The sequence below is a fragment of the Pogona vitticeps genome, chromosome 10 (assembly GCF_051106095.1).
Source record: "Pogona vitticeps strain Pit_001003342236 chromosome 10, PviZW2.1, whole genome shotgun sequence".
Classification (NCBI taxonomy): Eukaryota; Metazoa; Chordata; class Lepidosauria; order Squamata; family Agamidae; genus Pogona; species Pogona vitticeps.
In genome coordinates, this window is record NC_135792.1 from 721252 (window position 1) to 737032 (window position 15781).

Consider the following 15781-nt stretch of genomic DNA (forward strand, 5'->3'; position numbering starts at 1 on the left):
GGAGGGGGATCACCTCCAGGATGTCTGGAAAAAGCAGCAAAGAGGCTCATGGCCCCTGAAACACAGACAGAGGTCAGGGTGTGACCTTCTCTGCATCTGAACCCGTGAGTTCTGGGCCACAAGGAAAGCTTAGGCCACGTAAAAAGGGCTTGGTCTTTAGACTGCCATGAGACGGTGCACCACAGAGTGAGACACCTACACCCGCCCACCCATCGCACGCTTTTGCCCTTCTGCCAAGGCGTCTGCAAGGAAAAGGGCTTGGCAATGTTGTTCACTCAGACTACAGTTCCCAGAATCCTCCAGCCAGCCTGGAATGAGTTGTCGTTGGAGAGATTAACTAGCAGGGAACCAAAGACCCTTCCTCCCAGTCCCTGGCCTCTGCCTCCCCTTTCCCCGCCCGCACGGGCGACCCAGTGGCCTTCCGTCCCCCACAGCTCCTACCGCCAGCATGTTCTTGGCGATGATGACGGTGACGTTGTAGAGAATCAGGCAGTCCCACAGCACCAGGCGGGCTCGGAGGGGCCGGCGCAGCAGGGCGGTGCCAAAGAGCAGCAGGTAGAAGCAGGCCATCAGGTAGCCCAGGCCGAAGACGCTGATGCGGTTGGCGCCGGCCACAAAGACGATGACCAGCACGAACCAGAAGAGGTAGCGGAAGACGCACACTTTCAGCATGTCCAGGTAAGACCTGGGGAGGGAGGCGGAGAACCCGAGAGGTGAGCTGGGCCCCCATTCATTCCCATCCCGGTCCCGTCGGCTCTTCATTCGTCCTTCGGGACGGCCAGGGACATCGCTCCGCTTTCGTGCTCACCTGCAGTTGACAAAGTTGGGCACGGGGTTTGGCTCCCCTTTCGGGGGCTGCAGGTGCTCCCGGTTGTCGCCGGCCAGCCGCACCCACTCCTCCGTCTGCTCGTTGACAAAAACCTTCCACTGCTGGGAGGCACAGAGCAGCAGCAAAAAGTCACCTGGGGGGAAAAAGAGAGCAAGCAGGAAGGGTGGGAACGGTCCCGGGATGCCTGGAGGGATCCCAGAAGGGCCCTTCTACCACGGAGCGGGATGGGGAAAGCGCCTTCTTGGCCAGCCACTCCCAGAATCCCCCCGAGAGGTCCTGCTCGCTTGGGATATTCTGGAGGTGGTTACGACTTTGCCCCTGCCAGCTAGACCAGAGGAGACCAGAGGAGAAGAGCTGCAGGGAGCCCTGAGCCCTTGCCCGAGAGCTCTTCCACTCACTCATGAGGTTGACGGAGTTGGGCTTCACGAAGAAATCGGGGAAGTACATCCACTTGATGAGGGCAGAGTTGATTGGAACGGCGTGGCTCCAGCGCCAGGGGTAGTCTAGGGGAAGCAAGAAGCCAGAGACCCTCGGGATCCAGCAAACGGCCCCTGGGCAGCGACGTCTGCCAACGAGGTGCCTGCCGAGCCCCAAGGCGACCTCCTCCCCCCTCCAGAGGGGCCTGAGGCGACGCTGTCCCTCCCTCCTGAACTGAACCCCCTGGGCCTTTCCCTCCTCACGGATTCGCTCCCATCAGCTGAAGGAAGGCAACGTGGCCCCTCATCGGCCACTCTGAGAGCTGCAGTCCAGTAACTCCAGTACAGGATCCAACCCCAGGGGGTGAGGTTCCCCCCCCCACACTCCGCAACCACGTCCATTCCCATTTCCTTCTTCAAAGGGGAAGGACGCAGCCCACGTCTGGTGCTTGGATCCCCACGGAGGTCGCGGCGCCCGAGACTCACCGATGCAGAGCACCGGAGGGATGCCGACGCAGAGAAGGTACTGGAAGGTCAAGAAGAGGGCCAGGAAGAGGCAGTACTTGGGCCAGAGCCGAGCGATGGCCTGCCTCCTCCGCCGGGTCAAGATGACGACCAGCCAGCACCCGTGGAAGATCACCATGAAGTTCATGCGCTGGCCGATCACGTTCACCGTCACCAGGAAGCAGATCTCGAGAAACAAGGGGAGGAGGAAGCGGGGATGAAGGGGACCCGAACAGGGTGAAGAAGCTCTGGCGGTGGTCCTTACCTCTCACCCCCCCCCGCCCCCCCCCGGGGGAGATGAGCGAGGGAGAAAGGGAGATGAGCAAAGATTCGTGGCCAGGCACCTCCGCCCCCAGACAGTTAGCACGGGGATGATGGGAGTTGTAGTCTGACACACACACCCCTGGTGGAGAAGCAGGTGGACATGACCTCCCCCCTCCCACCGAGGAATGGGGCAGGGGGCACAAGGCACTGAAGAGTGGAGCAAGGGTACCTCCAGGCCGAACTTGTAGAAGAAGTAGTTGATGAAGTACTTGATGCAGTGGAGCAGGCCCCGATCCAAATTCTGGCGCGTGGCACCCTCAAAGACCGTCTGGGTGGCCGGGGGCACCAGCTGGTGCTGCTTGCGGTAATACTCCTGGCACCGGTACACCACAGCCTCGAAGACCAGCAGGACCAGGACCTGCAGGTGGTTCTGGAAGGGTCAAAAGGGAGACTCAGCAGCGAGGGGGGGGGGAGGGGGCTGAAGAAGCCCCAAAGCATCAACCCTCAGGGATTCTGAATCCCAACCCCATGAGTCAGAAGGTTCCACAGGTTCCAAGGAAAACGTCGTGGGCGAACATCCCTCCCCTCCCCCCTCTGGCTAAGGAAGGCTGGGGCACGCCTCCTCTTTTCGACCCGGGACTGGCATCTTAATGAATGGGCCTTCCTTCTGCAGGGATAAGGGGAAGCGAATGGGGGGGGAGGGGCCCTCCTCCACTCCCGATCCACTCTTGGCGAGAAATGGGGGTAGAAGCGATCTTTCTACTCGGCCATCAAGAACCAAGGACGTTGGTGGGGATCCCCACAGAACCTAGGCAGTTTCGTCAGAGGTTGCGCTAAAGTGACACCGCAAGGGAGGGGAGGAGAGAAAGCCAAAAGCCAGAATCGGCTTCCGTGGCCTCCAGGTTTGGGCCGGCACCGGCCACTCGTGTCCTGAGATTCCCCAGTGGGACTCGACAGAGACAGAGCTTCCTCCTAGACTTGGAACTCAAAGAGACTCTGAGAAAGGCCCCAAATCCAGAAGGCTTTCGTGGGGGTTGTTTGGATCCGTGCTTGGAAAATTCGGAAGGGAAATGGAAGGTCAAAGTGGAGAAAGAGTGCGTGCGTGCGCGCCCGAGAGAGTGAGCGCTAGCGAGACTCACCTGGATGTAACCCAGGTTGGGGAACCCCTTGCGGATGCCAAACCAGTTGGCTGGGTCAACGGGACCCCGATAGAGCGTGGAGTTGCCAATCTCTTCTGGCAGGAGGTTGGTGCTATTCGGCTGCGGCTGCAGAGGAAGCAAAAAGGGCACCAGGATTGGACCGGACACAGCAGAGGACAGAGAGCGGGCAGCAAGGTGTGTTTTGAGAATGGTATTCCTCCTAGGCATTTTAATTATTATTTTTTTTCTGAATGACCGTGATGCCTTTCAGAGCCGAGCCTGTTCCACTGGGCAACGTGTTCAAAGAATTTTTTTATGGTATAGATGAGTGGATCGGATCCATAATCCACGGGTGGCATTCACGTTCTCTGTGGAACGCAGAAGGCTTCCAAGGCTTTTTTAAAAAAAAGGTTTATGAACTCGTTTTCATAATATTGAGAATCGGGCTGCCCGACCCAGAGATTCTCCTCTTTGGAAACGAGGCGTTTTACCGCACTTTCCGTGTCTTGCTTTTGCAAAACAATTTGGGACTTTACGGGGCCAAAGCAGACTTGATTCCCTGCTTCCCCCCCTTGGCCCCAAATCAGGGAAGGGACCTTCTGTTTTCAGCTGCTGAGGTGGGGGTGGGGGCCAGACAGCCCTCGGGTCTTGTCATTCCCCCCCCCAAGTCATCTCCCAATCAGTGCAATGAAAAAATCACACCGGTTGGGCCCCGCTCCCTCTACCTTGGTGCAGTTGCTGGCATACTCTTGTGGGTTGACGATGTTCAGCTGGTAGAGCATCTTGCAGATGATGATGATGCAGACCCAGACGGTGGAGAGGCAGGAGGCCATGTGGGAGAAGCGGCTGAAGGGGATGGCGAGGGCCCACAAGACCACCAGCAGGAAGTTCATCACCGACACCTGGGGGGGGGCAAGAGAAACCCAAGGTGGAGATCGCCTCCCCACACACCCCCACACACACCCAGGGCTGTGGGCCCTCTTCCCTTATGCGTTGGTTGGTTGGTTGGTTGGTTGGTTGGTTGGTTGGTTGGTTGGTTGGGGGCGGGGGGAAACGGTTGATTTGGGTAATGAGTTTTTTTTTTTCATATCTCCCCTCAATCTGCTTTTAACAATGTTTGTAAGCTGCCCTGAGCGGAGTTCCCTTCGTGAAAAAGGCAGGCCAGAAGGTAACAAATACATAAAAATAACAAAAACAGGGAATTCTCAGGACCTCCTCCTAGTATAAGTCCCAGGATTTAGCAGGAAGGAACCACGGCAGCTGGAATAGAATCCAAGGGTAGCCACAGGTGTCACATGGAGGCCCCTAAAGCAGAGACAGCCTGGGAGGGGGGGGGGCGAAAAAGGCTCAGTCCCGGGCAGAATGTAAGTGAGGCTCCAAGAGACCTTAGCCTCCCCGTGGACGTGGCTTTGAAAGGGCAGGTTATTTACCCGCAGCTGTGGCTCTTTGCGTGGCCCTCCGTGAACTCACACATGGGGCGCTCCACGCATGCACAAAACCTCAGCTGCACAGGCAGAATGCCCGAAGCCACCATCCTGCATACAGAACCCATTCGGCTTGGCTTCCCACGGGGAAAAAAGGGTGCATTCAGACAGCTTCAAGGGCACACGACGGATCATGCTGGAAAGGCCTGGTTTTCGTGAGTGCAACCCTTCTTTCTGCTTGGAAATCTCTCCGGCCCGGCCCCGATCCCTACCCAGGCTCCCACTTGGAGCGCATTTCCCCATATGCTGTATGATTGTTGGGATACAGCTTCAGACCCCTCCCACAAGCAGCCCAAATGGCTATCTACAGCATTTCTCTTTTGTGATCCTCCCCCCCCCCCCGAAGACTTTGCTGCTCTCCTTTGGCAGCACTCCCTTCCCTTCCCTTTCCCTTCCCTTCCTTCCAGCCTCACCTCCTGCAAAGCCACCCAGAGGATATAAAGGGCCACCAGCTTCAGGATGTGCAGCTCAAGGAGGCGCAACACGAAGACTCGGATGCCGCTCAAGATGTTGGAGAAGTTCTTGGCCAGCACCATCAGGCGCTCCAGCACCAGGCCCCACTTGCTGGGCGCGCCTTCTGCCAGGGGGAGGGAGGGAGGGAGGGAGAAGCCAATGACAATCTTTCTGGAGCATTTCGACAACCTGGACGGGGGGGGGCAGAATTCCACCTTTCTCTTCCCCTCCGTGGCCCCACCGCAGGCACGCCTGGGCCAGGTGCATGGGGTACACGGAGTAAAAAGATGCCTCTCTTCCATAAGGTGAGCAAGACCGTAAGCCCTCTTTAAATCAGGATCAGAGAGGTGAGCCCAAGGGGCAAGAAGAGAGACAGAGAGGGGGAGAGAGAGAGAGAGACTCTTCTTGGCCTCCCAGGAGGCTGACCTTCTGAGGGAGACGCCTCCTTCCCTTCAGATGCAGCATCCCCTTCGTCTCCAGATTCACAGCCTCTGTCCTCTCCATCCTCAGGCTGGAGCAGGACTCGGCTCCCGCTGACGTCTTCATTCCTAAAACCGAACCGCAAACAGAACTCAGGATGGGGGACTCACTGGGGGGGGCGGCGGTGATGGCGGGGGGGGGGACAGGTCAATTCCAGGAGTGAGACAAACCTGAAGCACCTCTGGGCCAGCAGGAACCCAGCCAGAAGTTTTGGATGCTATTATTTAAAAAGGAACTTGGCCGTTTTACTCTTTCCTCTCAAACTGGGGTCACCCAGATGTGCTTGGACTGCAACTCCCAGAACGGCTGGGCTGGCCAGGATTTCTGGGAGTTGCAGTCCAAGAACATCTGGCAAGCCCAGCTTGAGAGCCTCTGCCCTTGGGCACCGCGGTCGCCTTCCTCGTGATCCCTGTTCCATCAAGCACAAACCATCCAAGGGACATCGTGAAGATATCGGATCACGACTGCCGGCTCAACGGAAGAATGCAGCACAACTCTCCAGTGGAAATGTCTCCCTTTATATTTAACAGGGACAAGAACATGGCATCGAACCGGATGTATTATTGTCACAACGCCTCTGAGAATGCCATAACGCCACAAAGCAACCAACCACAGCTTAGTTACAACCTGGTCACCCCCAGGAAGGTAACCCCGTTCCAGGGGACTTCCTCCGTTTTAACGACTGATTCCCCGAGCTTTCCACAGCCCAGTGCTCCTCTTCCCCCTTGAAGGGATGGATTCTACGACAGCCAGGCGAAGGATAGGGAGAGTGGCCGTCCAATGTCTTGAGGAAGCACCTGCTTGGCCACGTCTTGCCAGAAGGGATGGCGACGTACCCCAGTGTGGGACTGCCACGCCGCCCTGGTGCCATGATGTGTTCCAGGTCGGTGATGCGCATGAAAGGCCGATGGAAGTAATGTAGCTGCAGGATGCAGGCCAGCAGGAAGAAGCCCGGGATGAAGATTCGGGAGAAAAGCTCTGAGACGCTGAACTGCTCCAGACCCAGGTCACCCAGCCTGTGTTGGAGGGAGGGAAGGGGGGAGAGAGAAAGAGCAACGTTGGAGGAGACGGAGGAGGGAAGGCGTCAGAGATCGGCCAGCCGCACCCAGCCACAAGGAAGGGATTCAGGGTTGGCCAAAGACGGTTCTAATTCTTCACATCTGTGAGTAGGCGAGACTAGATGACCTTAGGGGCCTTTCCGGCTACAACGCGTTTGTGGCACCTGCTGCCATGAGTCATGGGAACAGCAACTATTTGAGGTGGCTCTAAAATGGGGACTGGAGGACGGATCTAGGACAGTCCTGATGGGCTACGTAGGACCCCCCAGGACACACGGCAGAATGTCAGGGAAGGAACAGCCGCTGGGAAGGACGCAACGGTGCGCCTCTCCTGCTGGCAGGCTGCCCAGAGGCTTCTCCCTGGCCTGCAGGGAAAGCCGGGTGAAGGGCTGGGTGGATCCTGCCTTCAGTCCGGCAGGGCTTTTCTTAGGTTTGGCTCACAGGAGAGATCTAGAAAGGTGGCAGAGTTGGGGTCGGGGGAGGCTCTGGGGGAAGGAAGTCTCGCTCCCCCCCATCTCTGTGACCCCCCCCCAGCAGGAGACCGAGGGCATAGATCCGACTCACTGCTCGTCAGTCAATCCGGTGAAGTTGCGCCAGTACATGGGGAAGTCCTCAAACTGGTAAGTGTAAACGGCAATGAGCACCAGCATGGTGTAGGCCACCACCAACCACCAGAAGGTCTTCAGCAGCTTCCGCCAGAGAGTGTAGTACACCTGCAGAGCAAGCGCGGCAGAAGGGAGAGCATACTCAGGAGTTGAGAGAAGAGAGGACCCTTTCTAAACTTCAGGGATTCTCACCCCAGAGACCCAGAATCCAAGGAAGCCACTGCAGTCCCAGCCATTAGCGAGGGGATGGACTTGATGACCTCGTGGGACCCCTTTCAACCCTTCCATTGTACGATTCTGTGAAAGGGACAGTAGCTCTGAGCTAGTTCCAGACGGACGCATGGCAGAAGGTAAGCTATGGGTTCCTGTTTACTACTCGGGCGTAGCTGTGATGCTCCCAAACATTCTTGGCCTGGATGCTGGAGGGACGGGGGGACCCTTTGGGTGGAACTGTAGGACAGTCACTCCCACCACCCTTCACCACTGGCCATGCCAGCTGTGGCTGATGGGAGTTGTAGTTCAAGAGCCTTTGAGAGGCTTGCCCTCCCTTCTGCCGCAAGCTGCGGCAGAGCTTAGAAACAAGAAAGAACAAAGCCATGTCTGGGTCTCATACAAAATATAAAGCAACCCGCCCAGTTTTTCAGAGTTCGAACGCATTGCTCCCAGGTTCTCAGGGCCCTCGGCCATCCTTGTTTTGCTGGCACAACGGCTCAAGCTCGCCACCGCCCGCTCTCCGGACTGCTCCTCCACCCACCCCACCCCACCCCTGCCTGCCTGCCTTGCCCGCCCTCGAACCTGGAAGAGGGTGAGGCTCAGGAGGAAGAGGAACATGTAGACGATCTTGTAGACCACCAGCCGCCCAGCAAAGCTGACGACGATGAACATGCCAGCGCAAACCAAGATCCAGAACTTGGCGTAGAAGCCGCTCACGGACGCCCCCAGGACCTTCAGCACGTCGCGCTTGTGGCCCGCCCCTGGAAGGAAGAGGCAAATGGGGAGGGGGGCTCAGAATCCAGGGCACCCCAAGATTTACTCACCTGCCATCACAAGAGCCCCAAAAGACAAGTACGCAGGCTGGCCAGGATCCCGGTGGCTGCAGAGCACAGGACAGCTCCTGCCCGGCCAGTCCGTGTCCTCCTGGGAGAGGCCAGCCTTTCTCAGCTGCTTCCAGGCGGGCGCTTCCCTCATCCTGCTCAGCAAAGGAGGGCCCTGGACTGGAACCCGGGGCCTTATGTGCCTCTCGTGGGTCCAGGCAAGGAAACAGGTTAGGGTTTACCTCTCTCCCCCTTCTCCCCAAACGGGGAACAAGGGGGAGCGACTCTCCCTCACTGCCCTCAAAAGTGCAGGGCGTGAGCTTCTCCAACACGGAAATCTTGTCAAGAGGCTCCACGTGGGGACCTTCAGCAGCGTCTGCTGAGGGAAAGGCACTCTTCCCATGCCCAGGGGCACTCTCTAGAACTCTTTTTACCATGTCTAAGGAGTCTGAAGGCGAGGGTCTTTTTGTGTGTGAACTTGGCCAGGCTGGAGCTTAGGCCACAGCAAGGGGAACGAGGGGCAGGGAACGGTTGGGAATTAATAGAAACATCTTGGACTCCTGTGTTGGTTGTACGATGGGACAAAAATAAAGTTTAAAAAACAACCCACACCTAAATCTTTGCAGGCCTGGATGTCGGAGGTAAAAAAGCCCACCGATATGCTTGTTACAAGGAACACAACGCCCGGCGCTAGACTTGGAAGCTGCCTGCAGAAACAGGACAGGCTCTGGCCGCTCAGCGCAAAGCCAGCTCTGACCGACGGAGCCCCTCGGCTCGGGTCCCCTGGCGCTCTCACCTGCGTCGGCCACGGTCACCTCCACCAAGGGGGCAGGCGGCGGCGGCTTCTTTTTCAGCAGCTTCTCCTTCACAAACTGTCGCACCAGGAGCCAGAAGGTCAGGGTATAAAGGAGCTGCGGCCAAAGGGAGAGGAAGGCAGTGGGTTGGTGGGTGGGTGGGGTCAGAGCTTCTCTGAGCCAGAGAGCGACCGCAGCCGGGAGGGTCCGGGAAAGGCCTGGACTCCAAAGGCTGGGGAGACTGGGGGGGGGCAGCTGAGAAAGAGAGGGTCCCAGTCTGGGAAAGGCTTCCTCTCGGCAGGAACCAGGGTCCCAATCCCCACCCATTGGGGCTGCTACAAAACACAAGGGGCTTTCCAGCCCCCCTCCTTCTCCCAAGAAGCACAAAGGGGCTTCTTTTCAAATACTGTACATCAAAGGGCAGGGGACACCCTCCTGCGGCCGTCCAGCTTCTGCAAAAGTCCCCCCAAGGGCTTAACCCAACCCGCCCAGCCAGAAACAAAAAAAGAGAGGGGAGCCGCAGGTGCGGAGTCGAAGCGGGAGGGTCCCTACCTTGGCTCCCAGGTAGAGGCAGGGGTAGGGGGGCCGCACCAGCCCCAGCTGTTCCAGGGGCATGAAGCCCACCCGGGTGGGCAGCTCAGGCTCCAGCTCCATGCCCCACACGTACTGCAGGCTGCAGAGGGCGACGCCGTAGAGGAGGAGGAAGGGCGAGCAGAGCATGGCGAAGTGGCGCCTGTGGCGGACGATCCAGATGAGGCAGGCCCAGAGGAGCAGCACGAAGGTCAGCCAGCTGTGGTAGGTGATGCTCCACACCTGGGAGGGGCAGCATCCGCCAGCACAGAAGAAGAAGAAGAAGAAGAAGAAGAAGAAGAAGAAGAAGAAGAAGAAGAAGAAGAAGAAGAAGAAGAAGAAGAAGAAGAAGAAGAAGAAGAAGAAGAAGAAGAAGAAGAAGAAGAAAACAGAAGGCATGGGGCTCGGCCACTGCGGTTCCTTAAGGCTAGAACATCTGGCCACCTTTTTTGGAGTGGCGAGGTCTTACTAGACACCCCATGCACACACATGCACCACACACATGCACTGCTCCCCAATTTTGCCCCTTCAGACTCTTTACCCTGGCTCCTGTTTCATCCTTCCCGCCCCCCTAATCCCTTCCCGCCCCCCTAATCCCTTCCCGCCCCCCCCGGGCCCTCCCCTCTCACCATCATGGCAATGAGGGCGCACACGTAGCTCTGGTTCATGACGACGTGGCCCAGGGACGAGAGCAGCTGCAGCTTCTCTTTGCGGTGCGCCCGTGGCCGGCCGGCTGTGGACGGGAAAGGGTTTGTCATGAGGCCAGCCTGCCGGCTCTCCCCACAGAAAGATGAAGAAGCCGGCTGGGCGGGTGGAGCGACGGCCAGTCCTCTGAGCCAGGTTTGAAGCCACCCTACATCGTGGCAGGCCCATCTGCCCACTCTCCCATATTTGGCCCTGGGACCCCACCCCACCCCCATGCCAGCCTCTGCACGTGGAAGGACCACGAGGGGAGGAAGGCCAGCGGCTCAGGCCACAGGAGTCCAAAGATCCTTTTACACCCAGGGAAATTGGAGAGCCAAGCTAAGCCTCAAGATCCATGCAGGGCTGCCTTTTGGCCACTGGGAGGAAACATTGCCTTTGGGCCAACCAGCCTCAGAGGGTTTCCTCCAAGGCAGCCTTTCCAGCACACTCCAGTTCCCACGATCCACATCAAAAGTGGTTTCTAGAAGGAGCTTAGAACATGACTTTTACTTCCCTTAAGTCCAGGAAAGCTTTCACTGAGCCCAGGAGGCCTCCTCTGGATGTGTCAGATTATAAGCTCCACCATCCTGCACCAGTGCTGGCTGGGACTGATGGGAACTGTAGTCCAATACACCTAGGAGGTGCCAAGGTAGGGAAACATTCTCTGGGACTTCAGGAATGGTGGGAGAGAGTTGGAACTCCCTGTGACCCAGGACCAAAGGCATAGCGGTTGAGCTTTGCTGACTAATTGCTGGACCTGACTAACCGCTGTATTTTATTACATACAGATCATATTTACACCCGATTAGCTTTATATCCCAAATTGTGCTGGCAGATGCTTCCAGGTTCTTCTGAGCCCTTCGTGGGCTGGATCCTGCTGCAGAGGAGTGGGTGGGAAACTGGTGCTCCTTTGGCTAGCTCCCTTTGGCAGGAGGTTTTCCCCTCCCTTGGCCCATGCCATTCAAGGAAGCACTGGCTCCAAAAGCATCTTTCCGCTTTGTATCTCTGGAGCCAAAGGCAGAGGAGCAAAGACGAGGGCTTTGGTGGCAACCCCATGGCAACCCCTGAGGGCCACCCCGGCGCCCCTTACCTGGCTGCTTGGCCTCCCCAAGGTCATGCACCGTACAGTTCTCTGGATCTGCCCCAGAAGCCTCGGTTCCACAGATCAACATGGGCTGCAAAGTAAATAACTAAATAAATACAAACACAAATAAAAGGGAAGGGAGCAAAGTGAGGAAGCGCATGGGCATCAAGCTGCAGGAGCCAGAGTCTGGGGAAATGCAGCAGGCTGAGGGAACCCGGGAAAGTCAGGGTGAAACCCCTTTCAGCGATCAAGTCCCTCTGTGCGTGTATCTGTTGCAAAACAAAGCCCCTAGTTTCCTTTTACTGGTGCGATTTTAAACTTCCTTACACTTTTTGGGACCCTAATGCCCTGAGTCCCACTTGCAAGAGGAAGGCATAAACCGAGCCAAGTCGGGAGATCCCACGGCTCTCCCATGTGCTCGTCATGTGGGCTTCCTCACCTTGGCATCTTCGGCCAGCCCATCTCTGTCCATGGACCAGTTCTCCAGCTCCATCAACTCCGACGAGGCGCTTTCGGCATCTCTTCGCTTAAAAATAATAAGTGGGGAAGGAAGACTGTCAGAGAAGCCCCGGGAAGGGGTTGGATTCTGTCCGTGTGGCTGGGCCTTCCCGACCCTTAGCCAGAAGCCAAGTGGCCAGACTTCGGCTGCCGGAGGGAAGGAGGGAGGCTGGGCTGGCGCCACTCACCTGCTCGTAGGAGTGAGACCGGTGGAGCTTCACCAGGGTGGCCAAGACATAATAAAGCAGCAACAGTATCCCAGGATTGACGTAGACCGGCCAAGGGAGGCTGACGTCCAGGACCAGCCTGTTGGGCTTGCTGCAGTCCTCATGCAGGATGACAGCCTTCAAGCCAAACAATCTACGGGGGTGGGGGTGGGGGGCAAATTGAAAAAGCAGCCGTCAGGTCTGGCTACAGCCTAAATGCTGATCTCATCTGATGGGCGTGATCCCTTTCTGCTCCATCTTTGCGCCACTGAAAGGCAGATTGCAGATGGGGAGGAAGGGGACTGGCTCAGGGTCACCCACCCAAGGGTCAGGCTGGGCGGGTGAATGGTTGGGCTCGGTTTCCCCTTCCGCTCCCTCCGTGCAAGCACAATGGGCAAAAGAAGGAGGACCTGCGCCAGGTTTCTGGAGTCCGTCTTTGAAATCATTTCTGGGTTTTGCTCAGCCAACGAAGGGCAAACCGTATGTATTTGTACGCTAGGGGCATTCTCTCCCCCCAATACACATTGTTTCTGAACAAGTCCTCTGCAACACACCCCAAGGGGACAGAGAACGAGATGGGGAAGTGCCCCCCCCGCGCACCTGCCCGCAACCGGACGTTCCCACGGGAGGCCCTGCAGGAAGAGAAAGGGTCAGGAACACCCCCCATTCATCTCTGGGAGGGGCCCAGGGAAGGGCCAGAGAGGCTCAAAGGGGCCAAAGTCCCTCCACTTTCATCCTGAGCCAGTTTCAAAGAGAAAGCAGCCGCCTCCCTGTTTGCATAGGTGTCGCCCGGCGTCCCTCTCCGCTCTCCAGGAGCCAGCCTCCCCAGCGCGGCTCGCCCCAAGGGAAGCGGTGACTCTTCCCGCTTTCTGCCTTTCTGCTTGGGACTCTCAACTCCATTAATTCATGGCCACCAGCCCTTCTGGCTGGGGATGATGGGATTTGTAGTCCAGAACACCTGGGGGGGCAGGTTGCTTATCAATACCTGGATAATGATGCCCCCCCCGTCCTGATGTAGCGGAATTACATCTTTGATCAGCCACGGCCAGCATAGTTGAGACTGAGGAATTATGGGACCTGTTGTTCCCAAACATCAGGGTGGGGCGCAGTCCCCCCCACTGTCCTAACAATCCCAGCCATGCCCCCAACACACACCTTCACACACCTTCACACATGCACACACACACCCTCCTGCTTACCGTGCCCAGAGGCTGGTGGGTGGGAGGTGGTTCTGCACGAAAGGCGTCTGGTAGCCATAGAGGCAGACCAGGTGGCCGCCCGTGAAGACATCGACCACGATGCACAAGGCGTTGAAGGCCGGGGGGCCGAGGGGGAAGTGGCAGGCCCACCAGGTGCAGAGTCCCACGAAAAGCAGGTAGTAGAGGGCGGAGGAGGCAGACGGCAGGGTGATCCCTGGGGGAGAGGAAGGGGAAGGCATGGCCACCCTCCTGCAGCCGGTGGGAGGGGGGGTGTCCTCTCCCAGGCAGCAGGCAAGTGGGGGGGAATTGCCCCTTGACGCTCCGATAGAAAAGCCACAGGCGAGGGACAGCCCAGGTGAGCGCAAGCGCGAGAGGGAAGCCGCTGCTTTGAACTACACCCCCAAAGACTATCTCAAGTTTTCTTGGGGGTGTTTGTAGTCCACAGGGGCAGGTTTCCCAAAATCCAACATCCCCCCCCCATCATACTCTATAAGAATTTGCTTCCCGGCTCCCTTTCTCTGCCTGGCCATTTTTAAAATCCCCCTTTGCCCCACACGGGATGCTTCCTCCTCCCGCTCTGTGCCCCTCCTCACCTCAAAGGCACAAGTGTACAAGGATGCCACGGGACTTGGGGAAGGGACTTCTCTGGGCTGCAGCCCCCCTCGGACCAAAGCGGGGGCATCTTCCCAAAGAGATAACGAGACAAGCCAAGGGCCTCCCATGCCGCCACGGGCACCTACCTGCCAGGGCAAGCAAAGCAACCGCCATGATTTTACCGATGCCCATCAAGAGCCAGTGGGCCGTTATCCGGAGCCGGGCCGCCAGCCGCGCCCTCCGTCGCAGAGAGGCTCCGGCGGCAGGTACATCAATGGCTCCCGGCGGCCTCGGCTCGTCCTCTTCCCCAGCAACATCTTCCTGAAGGGAAGCAAAATGTGAGGCAGGATGATTTGCTGCATCGCCCGGCACCCCATCAGTTGCACTTCTTTAGAGCAGCCTTTCCACCACCAGGCACCCTCCGGGAGGCCAGACTACAACTCCCATCCTCCCTTTCACTTGGCATTGGGATTCCAGACATCTGGAGGATGCCTCCCTGGGGAAGAGGGGCTGGCTGGAAGATCCACGGTGCTCAAGATCGCGCTGCGGTGCAGAAATGTATTAGCCGCTTACTGGTAGTGGCCAAACTTACAACAACAGAATTCTGGGGAGGGAAAACTGGTGTGGGAGCAGAGGAGAATTGGCCTCTATTGATAGAATAAAACCTGAAAAACCTATGTCGAAAGTCCTTTCAAAATGCTTTAAATTAAAAAGCAATCAAAGCACCTTAAGGCATTACTTGATACATCTACGCAGCTTTGCAACACTTTGCTATGTTACATCTTCCCCAACAAGTAACTATGAAACTTTTAAGTATAGTTGCTTCCAAACTAGGATGCAATCCTATTTTTAGATAGAATTTTTTTTTTTTCTGACAGGGTAAAAATGAGATTTTTTAGCCTAGAAGGCCTTGTGCAACAGAAAGGCTTCAACGTAATTCCTTCATGCCATAGCTATGACTTCCTGCAGCTGGCCCCCTGCTTTTGTTTCTGTTCCTTAAATGTTTGGCCCACACTCTTTCGCTGGTATTTCACACACTTGTTTTGCTGCTCCCTCTTGAAATGAGCCTCGTCCTTTGCATGCGTGGGCCAGAGCTAGGAAGGAGGAGGAGTGTTCTAGGCGACAGCTTCCAGGCTCCCCAAGCTGGCACACTGGAGAATTCTGGGCACTGTAGTCCAGAAAAGTAAAGTTTCCAGAGACTGGTGCCCAGAGCTGTCGGTCCTGAAAAAGTCTACTGAAGAGAAGTAACCCCTTCTTAAAGGTAACAAGGCCTTTTAGGAGACTCAGAAAGCTGTCGCTGCAGAAGCCTGGAAAGGAGATCTCTCTGCCCATCCCTCTCCCCCTCCCGCCCCCCCCCCCGGAAGCTGTGCCAGGGAAAATAAACCTGCGCTGGAGATCCCTTACACTCTTCTGAAACAAGAGGAGGCCAAAACCTGACACCCCACCCCCTGATGTCATGGTGGCAACTTGCAGGACTGGAAGAACAAGAGTCGGCAGCTGTGATTCGGCAGCAGCACCCCTGCCAGCCAGCCAGCCAGATCGGCCACCCACTCTTTGCAGGGGATCTTTCCGTGACCCAGACCAATAGGGCAAACGTGCAGGCGAGAGTGTGCCAGAGGGCCCGATCCTTAAACGACGAGATCGTTTTAAACAAGAACCACAGAAGTCCTCATGCCAGACCACAGCTCAGAAAAGTTCATTTTAGGGACTCCGACTCCCAGGGGCCCCCGGCCAGCATGATGAGTAGGGCCAGGGGATTCTCAGAGTCCAAAACCCAGTCCCCTTCCCGGTCTCACTCACGAACAGGGCGATGCTCTCTAAACTGCCCTCCCTGGTCCTGTGGACCATCCAAGAGGCTTTATTTAGGGAGGGAGAGGTGCCTAGTA

At 57.2% G+C, this 15781-nt stretch overlaps 1 protein-coding gene across 1 annotated transcript in view; it reads right to left on the minus strand.

The window, feature by feature from the left end:
• PIEZO1 (piezo type mechanosensitive ion channel component 1 (Er blood group)) overlaps positions 1–15781 on the minus strand; it is a 79357-nt gene that overhangs the window by 18588 nt on the left and 44988 nt on the right. The window contains exons 6-25 of the mRNA XM_078380495.1: positions 14042–14251; positions 13302–13515; positions 12085–12256; positions 11838–11924; positions 11405–11489; positions 10260–10363; positions 9613–9873; positions 9063–9177; positions 8028–8206; positions 7192–7340; positions 6406–6585; positions 5516–5637; positions 5050–5213; positions 3878–4054; positions 3153–3278; positions 2243–2443; positions 1732–1936; positions 1228–1332; positions 809–962; positions 442–685 (exon numbers count right to left, since the gene is read on the minus strand). Of these exons, the coding sequence (XP_078236621.1) occupies positions 442–685; positions 809–962; positions 1228–1332; positions 1732–1936; positions 2243–2443; positions 3153–3278; positions 3878–4054; positions 5050–5213; positions 5516–5637; positions 6406–6585; positions 7192–7340; positions 8028–8206; positions 9063–9177; positions 9613–9873; positions 10260–10363; positions 11405–11489; positions 11838–11924; positions 12085–12256; positions 13302–13515; positions 14042–14251 (3254 nt within the window). The remainder of the gene's footprint in view (positions 1–441; positions 686–808; positions 963–1227; positions 1333–1731; positions 1937–2242; positions 2444–3152; positions 3279–3877; positions 4055–5049; positions 5214–5515; positions 5638–6405; positions 6586–7191; positions 7341–8027; positions 8207–9062; positions 9178–9612; positions 9874–10259; positions 10364–11404; positions 11490–11837; positions 11925–12084; positions 12257–13301; positions 13516–14041; positions 14252–15781) is intronic.